At 37.4% G+C, this 23,802-nt stretch overlaps 1 protein-coding gene across 1 annotated transcript in view; it reads right to left on the bottom strand.

The window, feature by feature from the left end:
* The window catches only part of ASB5 (ankyrin repeat and SOCS box containing 5), a 59,824-nt gene continuing 36,022 nt past the window's right edge, over window positions 1–23,802 (bottom strand). Inside the window, exons 2-7 of the mRNA XM_010384073.2 lie at window positions 10,169–10,248; window positions 7,219–7,326; window positions 6,350–6,500; window positions 6,056–6,190; window positions 3,159–3,350; window positions 1–2,060 (exon numbers count right to left, since the gene is read on the bottom strand). Of these exons, the coding sequence (XP_010382375.1) occupies window positions 1,933–2,060; window positions 3,159–3,350; window positions 6,056–6,190; window positions 6,350–6,500; window positions 7,219–7,326; window positions 10,169–10,248 (794 nt within the window). The 3' untranslated portion in view covers window positions 1–1,932. The remainder of the gene's footprint in view (window positions 2,061–3,158; window positions 3,351–6,055; window positions 6,191–6,349; window positions 6,501–7,218; window positions 7,327–10,168; window positions 10,249–23,802) is intronic.

Genomic DNA, 23,802 nt, shown 5'->3' with positions numbered 1-23,802 from the left:
TTTTATTCCAGTGAATAATAATCACACTTTAATATAATAACAAACATAAAATACATTAAAGTTAGAACACTACTTTGATAAGACAATCATACTCAAGCTGAGATACAAGGTACAGATATACTGAAATTGTAAAGTGTCCATTTAATGTTTGATATTTACTTCTTTTATTGGCACAAGACTAATAAGATACATGTGTTGCATTACTCTTACAATCTAAGACTTTTCCTCTAGCTCAGGGAAAATACTGGTGGAAACCTGATTTACCCAAAAGCAGCTTTAGTATCTGTTTAACCAGGTTATTCTGTAATAAGAACTCCATTTAATGCACATTATCCATTACAAATGTGTGAGATATTCTATACAACACACATTTAAAGGTCCTTATCCACATAGAAGACATTGTTTAGTGAATATGCTACAGCTTTATTTCTATGTTTGAAAATCTCAACAAATGTTTTAAATCACAACTGCTTTTTTTTTTTTTTTTTTCCTGCCAAAATGCAAGCTTAGTGATCTGGGGGTCATGTACAGTCATAATTTATTTTCCCATAGTCTGGAAGTTAGCCAAGAAGTCAGAAGAAAATAAACCCTGGGTTGTTGAAAATAGTGGCCAAAATATTTACTTTATCAAAATTTAATAAATCTATAAAACTCACCCAAAGTTGCTTTTGTTTTACAAGGAGTAGTATGTTGATTATCTTATTTCTAAAATCATTATAGACCCTGAATTACAAAAAAGGCATAAAATTTTATTATGTTTTCTATTGCACTCAAGTATAGTTAAAGCTGAAGAGAATAAACATAGTATTTACCCTTGCAGAGGACCAGCTGAGGAATATCTTCTTTTATACAATACTCTCTCTTGCTATTACCTGCAAATACAGTATATTCTAAATCCTTGTTTGTGTAAAAAAAATTAGAAACAGTGCGATTAAGTTCTCTATATACATTTTTTAAGGTCTCTAAATGTGTTAAGTGGCACCCACTCTTTAAAAACTCCACAATTTGAGTTTTTAACTTCCAGTTTTTTCATATCCTTGGACTGATTTGATGATCCCTGGAATATGATCCAGGGCCTCTTCATCAATTCGATATGTAGTTCATTTTCTTAAGCCCAGCTATCACTAGCTGTTGACAATTTCTGAAATGGAAGAAGGTTGGAGTAATATGCATATAACAGCCTTGATAAGAGATCATCAGGGGCTACTCCTGAGAAGGAGGCAGTCTTCAAATAGCCTTAGAAGGTGTGTAATGTTCTAAATATCTCAGGGTGAGAGGGCAGTACTGACCTTTCATCCTATCACTTTTCTGTAACAGGTCCATGTACTATGGAGAAAAGAAGTGACTTGTGAGTCCTTTGCTGGAGGCAAGACAGTGGGCAATTTATCTTTATGAAGTGGTCATTCTAATGACCAGTGGACATTCAACATAGTGGATTTCCTGAATGAGCATCATCTTGGTTTCAGAAAGCATATTAGTTGCTCTTTGCTAAGCCATACTCATATTTGATGTCAGTATCAATAACAAGTTAGCCAATTACAATAGCCAAAATTAAAATTTAACCCATTAGTTGAAGAATATAGACCTTTATAAATATAATATGAATAACTTTACTAAGAGTTTTATTTCTTTCCAATCTGAAAGAAAACATACAATAGAGACTTTATTATTTTTTTCCTAAATCAACAAGAGGGTATATTGAAATAACAAAAAATAGATATTATAAATATGCTATAATCCAAAGACAGCATATATGATAAAACAATAGTACTAACTAGTACACTTAAAACGAAAATTGATATTTTACTGCTTCCCTGGGTGATCTCATACTCACTTTTAGCCTATCTTTAGTATATTTTAATATGAACTATTCCTTAAGCAAAAGAAATAGAAATTTTGATTTTTCAAGGTATTTAGAATTATTTTACTGTTTTATCGATACTGTAAGAAATTCTTCAGTAATGTTGGCAGCTGGAGCTGTGGGATAAGGTGCAACCTTGGTTTTCCTATGTAGCTTCGGATACAGAGTCGGCAAAGTTGGTAAAGAGATCTTGGGGTAGCTACAAGAAGACATGAAACTATTTGTTAATTAAAATAGAAATGAATTTTTTATGTTGTAAGGGACATAACATAAAGCCATAAAACTGTAATGCTTTGTAGTAAACCTAGGATAGTATGACCACTATACTAGGGAAATTTATGTAAGCAGTTATATTGCTTTTATTTGTAAGATCTTATTATAATTGAGATATATTCCACATATGTTCTTTAAAACATTATAATCCTCAGGCTTAGGAAATAATTGTTGAATTTAAAACCTCAGAAACAAAGTCAGCTGTTTGAAGGAGATATAAATAAAAAGTCCTGAGAAGTGTTATGCACTAAAAGGAGAAATTTTAAAATTAAGTTTAATATGTATGCTAAAAGAAATATTACAGTCCTTGGACCAGGCTTAAGAAATCTTATTTTAGAACAAAAGTCTTAAATGTAAAAATATTTACTAATTTTATTTTTATAATATGTCATAGAAGGTTCGTGCCCTTATAAAACGGGGCATGTTCCAAATAGAAATCAGCAGATATGATACCAGAACTACATATAATGCATCACCGAAACTAATTGAATAGATTTAACCAAAGAAATAAGATAGTTTAGGTAAGAAGAAAGAGAAAATCAAAATTATCATGATATCTTTTTTTTTTTTTTTTTGAGATGGAGTCTCACTTTGTTGCCAGGCTGGAGTGCAATGGCGTAATCCCGGCTCACTGCAACCTCCACCTCCCAGGTTCAAGCGATTCTCCTGCCTCAGCCTCCTGAGAAGCTGAGATTACAGGCATACGCCACCACGCCCAGCTAATTTTTGTATTTTTAGTAGAGACAGGGTTTCACCATGTTGGCCAGGGTGGTCTCAATCTCTTGACCTTGTGATCTGCCCGCCTTGGCCTCCCAAAGTGCTGGGATTACAGGTATGAGCCACCACGCCCAGCCGATATCTTCTTTATAGATAAAACTTAAGTTAAAAATTATTTACTTTCACAAATAATATTCCACATTTTATGCCATTGTTACTTACCATGCCAACAAAAACTCTCTCACTTTCATCTATTTTAGGCAAATATAGTTTTGTTTTTGTAAGTTTCCACATGTATTTTTCTTACCTTCATGTTGAAGCAGTATTCTTTCCACCATACTGCTGGACGTAGCTACATCTATAGGTCGCAGAAGCTCTGTATTTTTGGCATTGGTATCTGCTCCAAATTCTAGCAGTAAGTTTACAATTTCTGTGCTGAATTGTTGGGCAGCAGCATGTAATGGAGTATCCCAATATTTGCCTTTCTGTACATCAGCACCTACGTGTAATAGGGAGTGAAGATAAATATACATAAAAATTATTAAATAAGCCAGTTGCCTCAGTGGGGGTAGAAAAGGAAAGGCAATAGAGGAAGGTTACTAAGGGGACTTCAACTCTATTTGTTATGAGTTATTTCTTTATATATATATACATATATATACAGTATTTATATACACATGTATGCCTCATATGTACATAAACATCTATATAAACTGGGCACATCTGAATAGGAGAGGGTACATACATTTGTTATGTTACTCTCTGACACTTTTCTTTATGCTTGAACTATCATAATACAATTCTTTTTAACTTTTAAATGATCCCCAAAGTAATCATATTAACTAATATTATAAAGAGTGCACAATTAAAGTTCATTCATTTTTATTTTCATCATGGTTGATTGCTTTTAGAATTATTCAGGTGCTTATTTCTATTATTCTTTTCATTTATTTAAGGCAATGAAGCTCTTTGGTTTTCTTGGGAAACTCATGAATATGTGAGCTATTTAGGTAAAATGTATATAGATTTTCCTGCCATTTCTCACTTATGTAGTTTAAGTCAATAAGTATATAAAGATATTGAGCCTTTTAAATCAAAAGGTACATTGATGATAGCTGCATGAAAGGCAAGTTTTTAAAAATGCTTATGTTAAAATACAGCCTACATGTTAAATTACGTATTGCATACTTACTTTATCCTAGTGCAAAGCCTGGCACGTGGTGTTCATTCAATGCGTTTGTAATAAATAAATGCTGTTTAGTACTGTTAAAAATAACCATCCCATTTTCTGGTACATAAACGGTTACAACACCAGAAATGTCTACCGATAAAAATGCATAAGTTCTTTTCAACTCTGTTTTCCGATACTATCTTTAAAACTAACGATGTCTTTATGAGGCAGTACACTTTAAGTGTCCCTTTAGGGCCCTTCTGCTCCTTTCAAATTTCAATAAATGTAATCATTTTCAATATTTTTAAAACACATATAAAATGTTTAGTGAAAAAAATGATATTCCATAACAACATTTCCATAAAGCATAAACTTTGTTGGTTATGTCAATTTTATGGAAGAAAAGGGCCTGAAAATAACAATCAATCAACAAATACTATCAGTACTTTTTCCATATATATATATATATATATACATAGAGAGAGAGAGAGAGAGAGAGAGAGAGAGAGATGGAGTCTCATTCTGTCACCCAGGCTGGAGTGCAGTGGCACGATCTCGGCTCACTGTTACCTCTGCCTTCTGGGTTCAAGTGATTCTCCTGCCTCAGCCTCCCGAGTAGCTGGGACTACAGGCACGTGCCACCACGCCTAGCTAATTTTTGTATTTTTGGTAGAGACAGGGGTTCACCATGTTGGCCAGATGGGTCTCAAACTCCTGACCTCAGGTGATCCACTTGCCTAGGCCTTCCAAAGTGCTGGGATTATAGGCCCATATTTTTTAAAACCCAGTATAAAATGTTTGGTGGAAAGAATAATATTCCTAGCAAACGAACGAAAGGCTCTAAAGCAGGGGTGTCCAATTGTTTGGCTTCCCTTGGCCACATTGGAAGAAGAATTGTCTTGGGCCACACGTATAATACACTAACACTAATGACAACTGATGAGCTAAAAAAAAAAAAAAAAATCTTATAATGTTTTAAGAAAGTTTATGAATTTTTATTGGGCTGCATTCAAAGCCATCCTGGGCCACACGGGGCCCATGGGCTGCAGGTTGGACAAGCTTGCTAGAAAGCATAAACTCTATCGATCATACAAAATTCACGGGAGAATACAGCCAAAAAATAACAATCTGTCAATGACTATTAACAGAACTCATGTCTAAGACGGAGTAGGTATAATGAGAATGAAATAGTAGATGTAGACCCTGCTTGCAAGAAGTTTCTCAGTTAGGTAAGATAATGTGAGTAGTGCATAAAAGGGCTACTAAAAATAAAGGTCAGTATATATCAGGGATCAAATGACTCTCATAAACAATAAATAGCATAGAACTCCATTTACTCATTTTATTTGTCTTCTAAACATCTATCACATGAGAGGATGAGAGAGAGGAACCATGCTAGAGAAAAGAGGAATGGAAAAAAAGGTGTGATCCAAATCCTAACGGGACTCTGAGTCCTATGGTGAGTGGGATCACTACGGTCTCAATGGGTTAGAAATGTTTTTCAGGGACTAAAGCTGAACTTACTTGAAACAAACCTTGAGGAATTGATTTCTTTCAAGCAAGTGGAAAAGGGCAATAAGTCTTTTCAAGTAAGCAGGACAAAAAGTACAAAGTCTAGAAAAGTGCATGAGTTTTTAAGGTTAGCAGAAGATGAGCTTGTCCAAGCAGTTACTATCCTGAAAATTTCTTTTGATGGATTTGTTCCAAGATATATACATACTTGGCAACATCATATTCAATCTTGAGGATCCTAATTTTATGACCTAAAAGTAGAGCTTTCAGACTCCATTACATACCCATATGTCTGCTAATGCAGGGCATGCAAAATACAGAGATTATGTATCTATCTGTGAGCTGGGAAGCCGACTTCTCAAGAATGAGGTTCTTTTTATTGGTTCTCTATTCATGTGTGAAAATGCTTACAATAAGAACATATTTAGCAATGAGATCTAATTTTCAAAGATGCTCATTTAGAGAAATAAATAACTGCTTGTGTGTATGGACAGAACGGAAGATGTTTTAAAGGAAAATACCAGCATAAAGAAGCTTCCAGATGCAATGGAATTGCTGTGACATACAAGCTACATAGAGAGGAGTTCCCAAATGAGGAATGTCTTGGTCAACGTCTATGCCCCAGGATATCAGGATGTCAAGACATTCATGGTGACCTGCCAACACAAAGTAGAGGATTTTACTTAATGCCCATCCACCCCGCACGCCTCACTCCAGGCTTGCCCTATGGTATCATTCACCGAAAGATCAACAGAGCACTGCAGGTTGCTAAAGAAATTTTCTCCCCTTGTCACTTAATCCCAGAACTAAGTTACCTTTACTGGCGGCCTCATGCATGGGGGATGGAAGACATGACTCCAGCTGGGCTTTGGCACCATACTCCAGAAGCAGCTCTGCACAGCTTGGACTGCCTTGGGAGCATGCATTGAATAACGGAGTCACACCATCTATTGTGATTGCATTTACCTAAACCAAACCAAAATATCCAAAAATAAGATTCATAAGTCATACATGATTAACTGACTTAGTTATGCATTTTCAAAAGGTATGTGATCGGCTAACAGAAATACTTGGGAAAATGTGCACAGTAAATATGACCAAGTATATTTTGCTTTTACGCATTAACAAGGAAAGCTGTAAAACAGACAGAAATATGATGTGGCAGATAATTCATTGGAATGGGCATAAAACTAGCAGAAATCATGAAAAAAAATGCATGCTCAAATAGCAAATAAGCTCTAATTCAATGATTAGATACTTTTCAGTAAGAATAAACATGAAGAAAAAAGTGTAATGATGTTGAAGTTGTAATGAAGCCACATTGCTAGTTTAAAGTGGTAAAATTGGTAATTCTATTTCTGAGACTTTATTTAAGGAAAATCATCCAAAAGATGGGCAAACATTATAGACCTAAATATGTTCATCGACTGCTATTTAGAGTCATGAAAGTAGGAAATAACGTAGAGAATAGTCTATATTATGATGCAGCATGCTACCCATTTAAGCAATGATTGGAAATCCTTTTCAGAGTGCAATAAGAAGGCTAAGGAATTCAAGAGCTTTATTTTTATTCTGTTATTTTTGAAAATTACCGAGAATGAAGGGAGGAAAAGTAAAATGAGAACTCTGTTGGATTCTCTCTGTCAGTAGATGTTGAATTATTAATGTTTTGAAAGATACTTACATTAGCTCCTGCTTCTAGCAGAGTTCTGGCACATGCCACGTGATCTCCAAGGCAGGCTTCGTGCAATGGGGTGACATGGTCTAAGGTTACTGCATTTACATTATAACCCTAAATGTGACATAATTGTGAAAGGTGAGCAAAGAGTTATATACTTTAAAAAGCATCTATATTGATGTCACTAGAGAGTGATATATTGTAGAGATTAAAGAATCTCAGGCAAACCAGTTTCCAGTTTAGCAGGATAGGCCAGTTCAAATGCCATAGGGTCAATCCGTTGTCCGGACTCCTTAGCCCTATCACTGTGGCCCCACCATGCCTGGACCCAATAATGCCTTCAGTATGGGGTTCAATAGATTCTGGCACATTTTCTTTAAATGTTGCTTTCTTAATAGTTTTTGTCCTTATTTTGTGCTTTGTTTTGTAGAATTAAACACTCCTTTTTGTTTTGTAGAACTAAAGACTTTTTTTTTTTTTTTTTCAGATGGAGCCTCGCTCTGTCACCCAGGCTGGAGCGCAGTGGCTCGATCTCGGCTCACTGCAAGCTCCGCCTCCCGGGTTCCCGCCATTCTCCTGCCTCAGCCTTCCGAGTAGCTGGGACTACAGGCGCCCGCCACCACGCCCGGCTAGTTTTCTTGTGGTTTCAGTAGAGACGGGTTTCACCATATCGGGGAGGATGGTCTGGATCTCCTGATCTCGTGATCCGCCCTCCTCAGCCTCCCAAAGTACTGGGATTACAGGCGTGAGCCACCGCGCCCGGCCGACTTGTTTTGATTGAGGCTATAAAATTACAGGTCAGTCAAGAGTGGGAGAAAAATACTCTATACTATAGTAAACAGTTTTGTGAACTTTTGTCCCTAAATAGGTATGATGAAGTTGTGTGCTGGTGGTTAAGAACTCTGACTATAAAATCAATTAGACTTGGGTTTGAAGCGTGGCTCCATCATGAATAGTTTTAATTTGGACAAATACCTTAACCTCTAAATTTGAAGATTATCATGAAAATTAAATGAGATGATGCATGTAAAGCAATTATTATTATAATGCCCAGTGTATGAAGACATTATTTTATTGCAATTATTCAATCAAAACTAAGGGAACACTTTTTCACTGTATTCCAATCAAACTCAAAATATCACACTGAAATAATTAAATACTGTTAGGGTGTGAGATTGTTTACCTTCCTGACATCTTTGGTATTTCATTGTCTATTTACAATCATACTAAGTACTGTAACAGGAAGAACCTCAAAGCCAAATCCTCATAACATACTACAGATCACCAAAATCTGTAACACCAATATAGACATGAAGAATTTTTAAATGAAGGCAAGAAATATTAATCCTTTCAAAGATTTCGAGTTGGCTAGCCAGCAGTTAGACTTGGGAAGCTAATCCCACATGGCCACACACTAGAGGCACCGGATGGCAGAAGCACCTGAGAAGGTTGAGACTCCCTTTCGCATCGGGCTCTGGGGACAGTGTCTCGTGATTCTTGGCTGAATTGTCAGTGGATTAGAGACATACACTGAAAAATATCCTGAGACAGCTCTTCTTCAAAGAACTGCATGGCCCTTTCTGAGGAATTACCCTTTAGAAATTGTTGATCCCTTTTCAGTGTTTATTTTCCTCCCATCAAGTGATGAACAAAACAAAATAGTCATATGGTTATCACAGAACTGGAAGACCCTAAGGAAGTGTCTCACTCTACAGATGAGAAAAGGCGGCTCAGGTAGGTTGTGGTTCACTTCAAGTGCCAGCCTAGGATCCAGGTCTTGGGACCCAGGCAGTGCTGTTTAAATTGGGCAACACGACCTTTCCCCTTTCCCTTCTTCGTAGCCATCTGAGACTGTACTTTCTCTTTGAGACTGGGAAACACTAGCACATGACTTCCAGATCTGGGTGTGCGTCTGATTTTTTTTTTTTTTTTGAGATGGAGTCTCACTTGCTCTGTCACCCAGGCTAGAGTACAATGGCATGCATGAACTTGGCTCACTGCAACCTCTGCCTCCCGGGTTCAATTGATTCTCCTGCCTCAGCCTCCCGAGTAGCTGGGATTACAGGCCCTAGCCACCATGCCCGGCTCATTTTTGTAGTTTTAGTAGAGATGGGGTTTCACCATGTTGGCCAGGCTGGTCTCGAACTCCTGACCTCAGGTGATCCACCTGCCTCCGCCTCCCAAAGTGTTGGAATTACAGGCGTGAGCCACTGTGCCTGGCTACTTTTTTTTATTTTTTTATTTTTAGTAGAGATGGGGTTTCACCATGTTGGCGAGGCTGGTCTCGAACTCCTGACCTCAGGTGATCCACCTGCCTCCGCCTCCCAAAGTGCTGGAATTACAGGCATGAGCCACCGTGCCCAGCCTGGTTGTGCATTTGAAATACATCAGAAGCTTTAAAAAAAAAAAATACCCAAGCCAGAGTGCTTTCTGTTTCAATAAGGATTTGTGTTTTTCATTTCTCCTCTGGTGAGTCTGCTGAGCAGGCAAGTATAGAAATGGTTGTCCTGTAGTTTTGTTAGGCAGTTCCCCAGAGCATATCACAGATTGCCATAATGTAAAAAAAGATTGCTTTGGCATCTGATCTGATGACTTCTTTTTGGATATTTTATTACTGAACTAAGTCTGTAATTAGCTGTACAATTGTGCAGAGTTAAGCATATTTAAAAAGCTTAATCAATAACACATAAATCCAATCATTACTTCCTTAAATGTCTATCGATGAACAAACATGCTGTTTGGGAAATTTAAAATACTAAGACATACAATTATATCAAAATATTTATAAAAGAAGTTTCAAAGATAAGTGAGAAACTATTGACTTCTCCGACATGAGTTAAAATAAAAGATCAGAAGTAAAAATCAAGTAGTTTTATTATATTTGGATTGATTTGTTTTGACCATGTTCTATGCACATGGAAAGGGGGTATATTTTAAACTATATGTAATATATTACCTGTGATAATAATGTTCTCAGAGCAAGAAGGCGACCTTGACTTGCGGCTTCATGTAGTGGTGATCGATCTGCCCAGGAACCTGTCAAAAAAAAAAAAAAAAATAGAAAACAAAAATTTGTGAGTCAAAGTGATTACTAGTAGACACAATCAATTCCAAGGTCACATAAATTATTCACACGCAGTTCTCCACAGGCTGACCCAGATACTTATACTGTATATTAGGAAATTTGACTCTTATTGCAGGAACCAGATAGGCAGTTCCCAACATGAGCCACGATGCATGCTCTGAAATTGACCTACCCCAGACTTACTGTGCCTTTTTAAATTTTTTTTATTTTTGTTTATAGATGGAGTCTCACTCTGTTGCCCAGGCTAGAGTGCAGTGGCATGATTTCAGCTCAGTACAACCTCTGCCTCCCAGGTCAAGAGATTATCCCGCCTCAGTCTCTTGCGTAGCGGGGACTACAGGCGCACACCACCACGCCTGGATCAGTTTTGTATTTTTAGTAGAGACAGGGTTTCACCATGTTGGCCAGGCTGGTCTTGAACTACTGACCTCAAGTGATCCGCCTGCCTCGGTCTCCCAAAGTGCTGGGATTACAGGCGTGAGCCACCGCGCCCGGTTTACTATGCCTTCTGAATTATCTGCACTCACTATTACCCCTAGTGAACCTCTAGTAATGTTTTTCTTCCTGATTTTATGCTTGGCTGGCCTAGAGGTCTTAGCTCCAGAGGGAGGAATACTTCCGCCCAGAGATACAACAATGATTCCATTGCCATGGAAGCTGAGAATGAGCTCCTCCTGCCTCTGAGTCAACAGGCTAAGAAGAAGGGAGTTATGGTGTTGACTGGGGTGACAGATCCAGACTTCCATGGGGAAACTGGACTAGTACCCCACAATGGAGCTAAGGAAGAGTACGTCCAGAGTACAGGAGATCCTTTAGGGCATCTCTTAGTATTATCATGCCCTGTGAATAAGATCAAAGGAAAATCACAACACCCAATCCAGGCAGGACTATGAATGGCGCAGCAGGAATGAAGGTTTGGGTCATCTTGCCAGATAAAGAAGTATGACAAGCAAGGATGCTTGCTGAAGGCAAAGGGGTTATATAATGGGTAGTAGAAGAAGGTAGTTGTAAACACCAGCTATGATCACGTGACAAGTGACAGACATGAGAACTATAATTGTCATGAGTACTTTCTCCCTATTTTGTTAAGAATGTTAACATATATTAAGCAAATTTATCTTTATTTTCATTCCCTTTTTATTCCTTTATAGGTAACATAAGATGTACTAATTTTTTAAATCATGAGATATCAGGAAAGGAGTAAACATCATCCCAGAACTTTACCTCTTCTTCTGGAGAAGGGATTAGTGCGTTTTCTGTTATTGTCAGGATAGTAATATTATATCTGGTGGAACCATTACCTTGTTGTTGCATTTGTTTTGGAGATTATGTGGCTTAAGGAGATGCATGTAGGAGCCACATTGACAAGGGGTGGATTAGTGATGGTAAATTTCAGGTGTCAACTTGACTGAATTAAAGAACACCTAGAGAATGGGTAAAGTACTGCTTGTAAGTGTGTCTGTGAAGGTGTTTCCAGAGGAGATTGTCTTGTGAGTAGGTGGCTGAGTGGAGAAGAGCTTCTTGCAGTATGGATGGGCACTATCATATGGTTGGCAGCCTGGAAAGGACAAAAAAAAAAACTCTCCTGGAGTTGGGACACTCTCTTCCTCCTGCCCTTGGACATCAGAACTCCAGGCTTTCTCTGACCTTCAGACTCCAGGACTTCAGTGGCCCCCTGAGTTCTCAGGCCTTTGACCTCTGACCGAGAATTACATTGGCTTTCCTGGTTCTGAGGCTTTGGTACTTGGACTGAGCTACGCTACCACATTCCAGGGTCTCCAGCTTGCAGACAGTCTGTCGCCAGACTTATCAGCCTCCAGTCATGTGAGCCCATTCCCCTAATAAATCTCATCTCATATATCTACATCTTTCTCTGTCTGTCTATGTATCTATGTATCTATGTATCTATGTATCTATCTATGTATCTATCTATCTATCTATCTATCTATCTATCTATCTATCTATCTATCACCTGTTTGTTCCGTCTCTCTGGAGAACCCTGACTAATACACCTAACAGAGAAGAGGAGAATTAGGGTCACCAGATCAGCCACAAACAAGTTCTTTTCATCGTTTTTCACATTGAACCCCTCCTCTCAATTTTGTTTTGTCCTTTTAGCAGAAATAGCAGCTTGAATGCCCACCTCGCCACACTCCCAGCTCCTTCTACTATTTCCTGTGGTCCCCCCACCTCAGCTTGCCCAGACTCTGCGGTGTAGGGGCTGCAACATGTTGCCATGAAGGGCAAGTAGCTGAGCCCCCCGTCTGAAGTGAAGCATGAGCACTGCTTCTGCACCCAAGCTCTCCTGAATGACTCTCAACAGTGTCCTAGTGGTTAAGCATTCTGTTGCCTGTTGCTATAAAATGAGTATCACCATTGTGATAAGGAAAGACCTCCCAGGCAGCTAATTATCTCCCCTGCAGTAAAATCACTCTGCATAAACCAAAAGGCAAAACAAAGAAGACAATGCAGTCAGGGCTAGGAGCATCAGCTCTGGAGTTAGACCATACGACTCTCTAAATCATTACATTTCATCTAGATTTCATTTCCTCGACTTGAAGATGGAAATAATAATTGTATATACCTCAAGAAGATATGAGAAACTAAATCAGATAATATACATTGCGCTTAGACTAGCGTATGTACATAGTAAACACCATTCAACATTACCTGCTATTACCATTACTTGTAAGTCAACAGAGAGAAGAGAGACTCTGCCTGCTTTCCCTTAGGATTTGTATTTCTGAGAAAATTCTGTAATAGTACTAGACACAAAGGGATTGGTAACTGGTAAATGACTTCTGCCCTCTGCACCAGGCTGGAGTAACAATCTTAACGTTGAGAAAAAACAACTTATTTAATGATAACATGATTGCCTAAATAAAAGCAGAGAATGCTTGCACAGTCCTCACCATACGCCAGGTCCTGCCCTGGTTGTTGGGCATAAATTTACTTGTTTTATCCTCACCCTGATCCTTTGAGGTGGGCGCTATTATTATCTCTGTTTTCCAGGTGAAGAAACTGTGACACGCAGAAGTTAAATAACTTGCCTAAGGTCACACAGCTAGAAAGGGGTGGATGTAAAATTGAAACTGCAGCTTCCTACCTGCAGTGACAATACTTTTCACTTGTTGAGAGATAGTAATCCTATCTCGCAACACACACACACACTCTCTCTCTCTCTGATGCGCAGAGTATGTGAAACACTTTAGCCAATGGTAACAGCATACATCTCTCTGAGACATTTTGTTCCTGTCATTGATTTCATTACTGTATTTTTCCTTCTAACACCCCCTCCAAAATAAAACCCTTCAATCTAAATAGAAGTTTTATTTCAGTGTATTCTTAGCAAAAGTAGGCTGTTGCTTGACAAGATAAAGTTTACTGAAACAAGATACCATAGCAAGAGTACAGGAATGTTGTAATCCATTGTAAGTAACAAATTAGGGAGGCAAAGGCTAATTTTGATTCTAAGTTTTAGCAAGATCTTTTTAATTTAGTGGGTTGAAAATTAAAAGTACTTTTCTCATTCTTGGGTTCTGTTTCTTAGATAGGGAATTTCTATTGTCTACCCAGTCTTTATTAATCATCTCTTATTATTTTAAAATATAATCTGTTTCATTCTGATTCCTTTTCAGCAAATTTATTCTACTCCCTGATTTCAATAGAAAAAAAGACAATGACAATTAAGTCTTATCACATATTTATAAGAAGAAAAGCAATTCCTGGAGTATGTCCCTGAAATGATAGAACTCCCAGCCAGTTTCTTGCACTGGTGTTTATCTTGAATTACAGAATAACAATAATTGAGGTTTACAATTAAAGATGTTACAACTCCCAAAAGAAGACTAATGTATACTTTCTCTCTCAATAACAGATATAAGTTTTCATCTAGTGTTATTTCTCACTTATCTAGAAAAGTTAGTAAGCCAGACACATAATTCTTTTGAGTTTTCATTTGCAACAAGTTACTGTGATTAGCAATACTGTGTATTACTTCTTTCTACTGTGTGACAGCTCTATTCTATATTCAAGGCAGAATTGCAATAATGCACACCAATAAATATTTTTTGGTAGGACAAAAATTGGTGGCAAAGTAATAACTTATACGAAATTGGAACATTATATTATCATTAGGTAAAATGCAAACATCATCGTCACAAATAATGTTCTTTTGGGGAAAGCATTTTGCCAGTTCCAGCTTCTAAGATGAAATCCGATGCTTTAAAAATCAGAGACCTCTGTTTGTATCATCATTAAACAACATGATTGCAGAATGAAATTCTGCAGAGCTTCAGAACATATATCTTTTTTTGTGAACACTTATTTAAGAAAATATGAAAATTATAATACTAACTTTGCAAATAGATTGCATATGTGAAGCCACTTTGTTCAGTTTAATCAGCAAAGCAATAATAAATCAATAAAAATTTTAGTAATCAATGCCTAAATGTGTTTAGATTTAAATAATCACTCATAATATTTACAATGATCAGTTTCTCTCTTGTATAATAGTATATTTAATTATCCTTAATTTCTCTCTTAAACACAGGTGGCGAATTATATGGTGTCGAGCCATTATCCCTGCCTATTTTTCCACTGTCACTAGCTAACAGGACAATTAAGCAGATGTTGAAGTAAAGCTAACAATATTTGTAGCTGAAGGGTACTTGACGTTTCTTCCAGCCAGCTCTTCTCCCTTGCATACTAATGTGTTTGTTCATCAAAAAGATTGTATTAGTCTTCTGAACAATTTCAGCATTACTTGCTGGGATTGAGAGAGAGGGGGGGGGGGGGAGAGAAAGAGAGAGGGAGAAGGAAAGGATTATTTAGAAAGCAGGCCACATCAGGGACAAAATAAAAAAATGTAAGTATCCAAATCTCATCCCCCAGTTTCCCCCCAGGCTGTCACTTAGCTTTCTGGCCCCACTGCCATTTTCTTCATCATCCAAACTTAAGTCCATCAAGATAAGGAGAGAAAAAAAAAAAAAACTGAAGCCAGATATTATGTATGTGCACTTGCTATTATTTCTATTAATAGGACCTCCTTTGGCATGAAAAAGCTGAACGTCATTGTCATCCTCAGAAATGAGTTTTGAATGTTGGATGAGGGAGCCCTTGGCCCATCATGCAAGAATGAAGCACATGCTATCATTTCATGAACTGAGCTCTGCTCACCTGCAAAGGACCTTGCAATCTCTCACTATTCCTTGAAGAAGGGGGATGGGAGTGGAGAGCAGAAGGAGAAGAAGAAAATAGAGAGTAGGAGGAAGTGAGAAATGGGATCGAGTGTAGGAAAAAGGCTGAGGGGCGGGGCAGGCCTGGATTGGCACCCCAGCTTAGGACAGTGGCCTTTAAAAAGTCGTCTAACCTCCCGGAGGTTTTGTTTCCTCATCAAATGAGAAAAGCACAATCCATGAAGCAGGATTGAGGGAGGATTAGAAATGAGCGTGTTAAGTGCCTGCTCTCTAAATGCAGAATAAATAATAACTAGCATTATTGGCTAAACATAAGCTGGTAAATGGGGGATATTTTAATATGAGTTTTAGGAAACAATATTTCCCCACAAGATAGGGAAACTCAAGTAATAAATAGCATCACTTATTGACTAAAATATTTTTCTGCACTGTTACCTTAATTAAATGACATAAAACAATTGAGTGATTTATAAATATATATAAGCCAAGAACCAACAGCTGCTGTTACATTTTTTTCTTTCTGAAATAAGAAATAAAAACTGAAGCTGTATCAATCTATTACAGAAGTAATTTCTGGAACATGTACACCACTCAATGAAAATGAATCTTACTTGTTTTGAACTGTGTATTTATTTCACTGTAATTTATTTTCTTGTAACTCCTTAGAATAATTTATGTAATTAATCTAATAACATATGAGAATCAAAGGTACTATAATGTATATCACCTTCCAATTTCTGTATGAACTAAGTTTTCACACCTTGTTTTTCCCCTTCAAAATCCAAAATTTTGTAACTACAGATTTCTATTCAAATATATTTAATATTAAATATCTTATCTTTCAATATCAGTATGCTTTATATCAGAGAGATTTATGAGCCATCTCAAGACCAAACAAGATATAAATATCTTTATGTACAACTACGTACTAATTTTATAATTGTGTTAGACTTTCATTGAGTGTCTAAGATAAAAGCAATGCAACCCTTACTTTAAAAAATGTGTAATTTAACTCTTTAGGATAAATTATTCAGTGTGAAATTGTTTTATAACGTGTCTGTAACTTTCACCACGCTAATCAAATTCCTAGTTATTCTCTCTCTGTAGCTACACAGGAGGTGGCTCTGACTATATTTAGAAGCAACTCTTGTTCCCAGACATCTGGTATATAATTTACAGAGAGAGAGCCTGCCCTGTTTTGTAAACACCACATTGCTAGAGAAAAACACTCACGTTTTTATATCTATGCGATTTTGTAAGGTTTGATACCATACCTAAATCACCATCTCCCCATGGTACTTCACACCAGCCACTGTCGAGGTAAATCCGACTCATGCTTTTTTTTTTTTTTTTTTTTTAATCAGCAAGAAAAGAAAAAATCACTTGTCATTTGCTAGTTCTGTTCGGCCATTTTAAGGAGCTCCAAGCTCCTTGTAATATGACCGTCAGCCTCCAAAAAGAAAAAAGCTGTTGAAAAGTTGATTTATTTTCAAAATTTCTTTTTCTTATCGATCACTTCTCTTTACTTTAGAAATTTCTGGTCCTAACTTATTTTTTCTCCTTACAACATGTGCCCTGAATTGAAATAAAAGCACTACAATTAGACCTCTGTCCATGGCCATGGAAAAACCATATTATTATTAAAAACGTCTTTGTGGCCGGGGCCGATGGCTTATGCCTGTAATCCCAGCTGCTCTGGAGTCTGAGGCTGAAGGATCACTTGAGCCCAGGAGTCTGAGATCAGCCTGGGCAACATCGTGAGAGAACTTGTCTCTGCAAAAAAAAAAAAAAAGAAAAGTAAATTTAAAAAATTATCTGGGCATGGTGGTGTGTCCCTGTAAGTCCCAGCTACTAGGGAAGTCCTAAGATGAAAGGATTGCTAGAGCCTGAGTTTAAGGCTGCAGTGAGCTGTGTTCCTAATACTGCACTCCAGCTTGGGCAACAGAGTGAGACCCTGTCTCAAAATAAAACAAAACAAATAAACAAAAAAACCTTTACCTGCTCCCAATCTTAGAACATCTCATCAGCAGAAGCAGGATGTGGACTCAATAGAGAGCTAGCTTAGCGATGGTGCAGAGTTTAGCCACACCCGCTCTTCCTCAGTGTTCTCAAAATAGGAAAATAAGGGAATTAATTATAAGGAGAGGGAATAAGCAATGACATTTTCATTTCAGTAAAAAATGGCAATACCTTTTTTAGATCTCTTACTATACATAATATATATATATATATAATATATTTTTTTAGATGGAGTTTCGCTTCTGTCACCCAGGCTGGAGTGCAATGGTGCAATCTTGGCTCACTGCAACCTTCACCTCCCGGGTTCCAGTGATTCCCCTGCCTCAGCCACACAAGTAGCTAGGATTACAGACATGCGCCACCACATTTTTTTCTACCACAAATTTTTGTATTTGTAGTAGAGATGGGGGTTTCACCATGTTAGTCAGCCTGGTCTCAAACTCCTGACCTCAGATGATCCACCCACCTTGGCCTCCCAAAGTGATGGAATTACAGGTGTGAGCCACTGAGCCCAGTCCCTGTAAAATATTAAACCAACAATCGTCTTCACAATGGAGGTGGAGGTGGATTTACCACGAAGCCAGTGAAACCCCTAACCTGCACAGACTCCCCTCTAAGACTCTGTCCCTAATTTCATGTTACTTTTCTTAAAGGAGCCCCTAAAGTATATACAGTATAAACTTCAGACTGGACAACATCTAGCCCATCTCTACGCACAAGTTTATAAGCAAATTAAAAATCACCAGGCATTTACTAGCCTTTATTGCATACTTTCAGACAACCACAGAGCCACAGAAATCCTTGAAACATGGTTTCAAGGGAAATAATGTCTGGCATTTCAATGCATTTCTAAAAGCCAACGTCTTTATCTTAAGACTAGCTATTCCTTTTTCACTTCTCTGTTGGTTTAAACGGTGTTGTCATTTCCCTCCATCACCTGGTAATAATCATACGGTCTCAAATTTAAGCACAATAATTTTCAAGCTACCGGTTTTCTCAGTTAACTATTACTGATCACTGGAGCCACGGACAGAGCATGCTGGATTTAAGTATAAGATAGATCTGAGTTCAAATTCCAGCATAGATATTTACTAGTTATGTGACCTTTGGCAGTTAACATCTTGAAACTCAGTTTTCTCAGCTGTAAAAACAAGGGTGATTCTACCTACCTAATTGAATTGTAATGAATGTAAAGTACTTAGCACAGTACTAAATGCATTTGGAACATCACAAATACAGTCCAAATTTCTTTTTAAACAATTACTTTCATATACCCCTATCAGCTTTTAACTACGTCTTTCAAACAGAAGGAAGGATAACTTATTTAAGATAATGATGCTTTATCTCATCTTATTCCTCTTGCCTATATATCCGTAGGAGATAAAAATAGAGAATTGTCAAAATGTAGTAACAATTATTACATGCATATGGATTACTCTAATCTACATAGCTCCCACGCTGATCTCTCCCACAAATTTCAGTGCCACATGTTAAAATTTACTTCTGGGGATTCACCTCGATACTTTCCTGGCATCTCAATACATTTCTAAAAGCCAACACCTTTCCCTTATGATTAGCTATTCCTTTTTCATTTCTCTATTGGTTTAAACAGTGTTACCATTTCCCTCCATCACCTGGTAGTAATAATATGGTCTCAAATTTAAGCATGATAATTGTCAAGGAAACTATATATTGAGTGTTTCATATGCTTCTTAGAAAGGAGTCAGTTATTTTTGGCCCAGTGTTTTTTTCTGTTGTTGTTGTGGTTTCTTTCCCCACCTTGAGTCCTTACCATCCAAGCACAGTCTTTGGATCTATCTACACTTACTCTTGAGGAGCTCCCTACTAGTGCCATGAACATAAATATTATCCACATGTTGATTACCCCAATTTTAGGTTTGGCTATTCAGCTTCTCCACTTGAATATATAAATAGGTAATTCAACTTAACATGTCCCAAACTGAACCCTTGATTCGTTACTCCTAACGTCTCCTGATCCGCAAATGGTAACTCCACTCATCCAGGTGCTTCAAAGCCAAAACCCTTTGCATAATCCTTAGTTTCTATTTCTCTCGACCGCCAGGCCCACACCAGGAAGTCATTTTGCCTCTACCATTTAAATGTATCCAAACTTTGACTGTATCTCAACTTTCACCACTATACCCTAGTCCAAGCCACCATTATTCTCATTTGATGTATTGCAAAAGTCTCCTAACTAGTCAGTGTGTTTCTGCTCATACCCTTCCAGTAATCTTTACTAAACAAGGGAGCCAAAGCAATCCTTTGGAAGTTAGAAAGAATCCAATGGCTTCCCTTCTCACCTGGAATAAAATCCAAAGCCTTTGTCATGACCTATGAACTCTCCAGGCTCTGATCTCGGGTTCTACCCACTTTTTCCTAGGCCTATCATCCTCATCCAGCCATACTGGCCTCCTTGCTTTTCCTTACACAACTTTCTGTTTGCTGTTTCTGAAGTACTCCTTTCTGAGACACACATCACTTGTTCTCTGACTTCAGTGCTCCCTGAAATATCACCTTATCAGAGAGGCCTTCTTGACAACCTTCTATTAGAAAGTCCTCCCTGTCCCTTCCCTAACATTCATTCTTTGTCTCCTTTCCCTGCTCTACTTTTCTTCTCAGCACTTATCACTAGAATGTTAGACCTTAGAAAGCGAGACTCAATTGATTTCATTCATTACCATATCCTCAATACCTAGCACATGACTGAATGTTGCATGAATGAGTGCTCAGAGTCACATGATCACACCCAAATTCATTAGAACCTTGTCTGAGCGGCCATATGGAGCTTTGTAATGAGGTTAAAATCAAGGGCTGTGAAAGGAGACATATCTGAATTGGACTCCTGACTCTATCACATATTGGCTAACTCAGTTTCTTGACATTGTTAAGTTTCAGTTTCCTCATCTATAAAATGGGGGCAATTGTATTTACATATTCTATTATTGTATTACATATTCTAGCTGTTCTAAGGGTTACATGGACATGAGAAGTGTCTAACACAAAGTGTGTTCTTAAGAAAGTCAATGTTATTATTTCCATTGCATTAGGACTTAGGGCAATTAAATGACTTGCCCCAAGTTATAAACAATAACTGACAAAGCCAGGAAGCAAACTCGGTTCTTTTGAACATCCAGCTTGAAATTTTAGGGTACAATATTCGTTTCAACCCTAGAACTCATAGGGCACTTGGTGGGCTGTTAATCCCTAATGAGTCCATCATAAATACAACTAACTGACTACACAAGTGAAGAGTTACTTCAATAAAAGGAAGAATTGTGGAACTGTGTTTTCTATATTTTCATATAATAATATGCATATTTGAAATAGTAGCAAAACACAGCAATACAGTACTATTAGCTGTAACGTCATATTGATTATAAAAGTTGTACATTAAATAAATGAAATTTAAAATGAACAAGAAATCATAATGCTTGTTTCTAAATACAACCATTACAAACATTTTAGGGTGTATCTTTCCAACTTTTTTCTAAAAACACACATTTTTTAATGAAGATACGATCATACTGTTCATAATATTTTTAACCGATTTGTTTCATTTAAGATATCTCATGGTCATTGTCCTATGTGAAAAAATATAGTTCTACCACAAGTGATTATGATATATTGATATGTATTTAATCATATAGCTAGAGCATTATGTATGTATTTATTTAATTATCTATCAAATGATGTTTAGGTGGCTTTTAGTTTTGGGAAATCAAACATTATTACTTATCTTTGTGAATAATTATCTGCTTAGGGTAAATTCCTAAAATTTTGACACATGCCATCAAATTACCTCCAGCAAGACTGATCCTATTTACATTCTCATTAATAGCACTGGGAAAATGTAAAGCTAAATCTGGTGAAAGTTTGCTAAGACTTGTCTTTTTTCTCCTTTTAAATCAAAGCATGGGGGCATTTTTTTATTACATTTTTTTCTTCTTCTTTTTTTAAGAGACAGAATCTTGCTGTCATCCAGACTGCAGGGCAGTGATGTGATCAGGGTTCACTGCAGCCTTCAAATCAGGCTCAAGCAATCCTCCTGCCTCAGCCTTCTGAGTCACTGGAATAACAGGTATGTGCCACTGGGACTGGCTCTCTATTTTCAGTATATTTAAGCCATGTCAAAGAAAATTGTATACAAAATTAGATTTTTAACATAAAATAATAGCTTATTTTCAACTTCCTTCAGAGTCTCTATCTGCATTGAAGATATGTGAGATTCATCCAGGTGAATTAGTTAATTCTTTTTTTAATTTTTGCCATTGCCACAGTTCCATTATCTTGCTAAGGCCTGTGACTTAGGGCATAGTTAGGTAATTTACCCTTCATTTAAGAAATGACAGGATTGTCTTTATTTCTATAATAATTGCATTCCTTCTGGACTTTAAGGACCATGAAATGATAAGACTATTTATTGCTGTTCTCCACCTCTAGCATAGTGCCTAGCACACAGTCAGCACTGGATGGGCATTTGTTGGATAGTTGAATGTCTTCTTTGTAGTCAACCACTTTTTTCCGTGCTGGTATATTTCTCAATTTTGTTGTTAATTATGTTTTTAAAAAGTAACAAAAAGGAAATGTGTATTGGGGTGGGGAGTAGGTATCCAGTTACTTTCTCAATCTTTGAAAGAAATTATAGTGTTTTAATTTATTTGAAAATATGCTTTGTATGTTTGAAAAACATAATCATTTATAATAACATTCTTTGAGCTCTAGCTATTACATAGTAAATATAACTCTTACAATCTTTGGGGGCAGGAGTCATTTTATCTTGAATCTGCGTTTTCAACACTTAAATCAATCACCTATCATACTGGTGTTCTACTGAAACTTATGCAAATGTATGCATATTCGTTTTTAAAAATAATTCCTCCTCTTTGGTACTGTGCTAATTCTCCTTTATATCTTTCATATTTTTCTATCATTATAATTAATGACTTCATGTCAGAACACTTTAAGGAAGTTGTTCTATTCATTTACTTGCCTAAATCATCCTCCTACTTGATGTCTAATTTACATGATTTAAAATTTCCAAATTGCCTGTAAACAGTCTTTTCCTGCTTAATAGCATCTTTCCTTGTTTCCATACCAACTTAGAAACACCTGCTGAAACAGAAAGGTAAACAAGCCAGAGTCTAAGAGTTTGCAGTCATGTTTAATATACAGTCACAAAAATGAGTCAGCCGATGCAGTTTCCATACACGAAAAGGCGAGAATACAGAGCAGTCCTTTGCCATGCCATACATGTACATTTCAATCCACATTCTGGAAAGCACCCGCAGTTTAAAGTTAGTATTTGCAAAACAGGTCAATATGGTTTATTTCAGGACACCGACAGATTTGAAATGGCTGCTATACTAACCTTGACTGGTCAGAATACCCCAGCTAGCTTTTCGTTTAGAAGAACATTCCTCTATACTCGCTAGCCTTCTTTTCGTGAGGATCTGCTTAATGCAGTTCATTTCAACAGCAATATCTGCGGACATAGTTTGGTTGACGTTTTTTGTCTGTGACAGCCAGGTGTCATAACTGCAAGTGTTCTAGCAAGAGGAAATATCAGTGTCTGGATTTCTAACTATTTTTTCCTTCCCTTCAGACTTTCACAGAGGTTCCTGTGTGCTAACTTGAGAATGTCTTCAAAATTGAACTCTATTCATAAGCACTTGGAGCAGGGCTGGTAGGTGCAATGTGGGGGATGGGCCAGAAATGCTGGAGCATTTTCTATTTTTAAAGCAGAGACATACTGCAGCCAGAAGTCTTTAACTGTTTGTGTGATATAGAAAGTAAAAAGTGGGTATAATTGCTTTTCTTAGTCGAAACAGTATAGAAATTAGTTCTATCGTTAAAAGATAAAAGCCTATTTAAATAACCTACAAATCAATCAAATGTAAAATTGCCTGTTGATAATGACTGCAGACAGACTATTGCAGTCAGAAAGCTCAGTAGTGATCAGTGACTAGGTTAGCCTTTCTCCTTCATCCCCAGATGCAAGTATGAGATGTGCATTAGGGCTGGGCACGGTGGCTCACGCCTGTAATCCCAGCACTTTGGGAAGCCGAGGCAGGCAGAGCACTGAGGTCAGGGATTAGAGACCAGCCTGGCCAACGTGGTGAAACCCCGTCTCTACTAAAAATACAAAAATTAGCTGGACATGGGGACAGGGCGCCTATAGTCCCAGCTACTCGGAAGGTTGAGGCAGGAGAATCACTGGAACCTGGGAGGCAGAGATCGCGCCACTGCACTCCAGCCTGAGTGACAGAG

Source organism: Rhinopithecus roxellana, chromosome 2 (genome assembly GCF_007565055.1).
Source record: "Rhinopithecus roxellana isolate Shanxi Qingling chromosome 2, ASM756505v1, whole genome shotgun sequence".
NCBI classification, from domain to species: domain Eukaryota; kingdom Metazoa; phylum Chordata; class Mammalia; order Primates; family Cercopithecidae; genus Rhinopithecus; species Rhinopithecus roxellana.
Note: the sequence above shows the minus strand (reverse complement) of the source record. Positions and strands in the feature narration are given on the sequence as shown.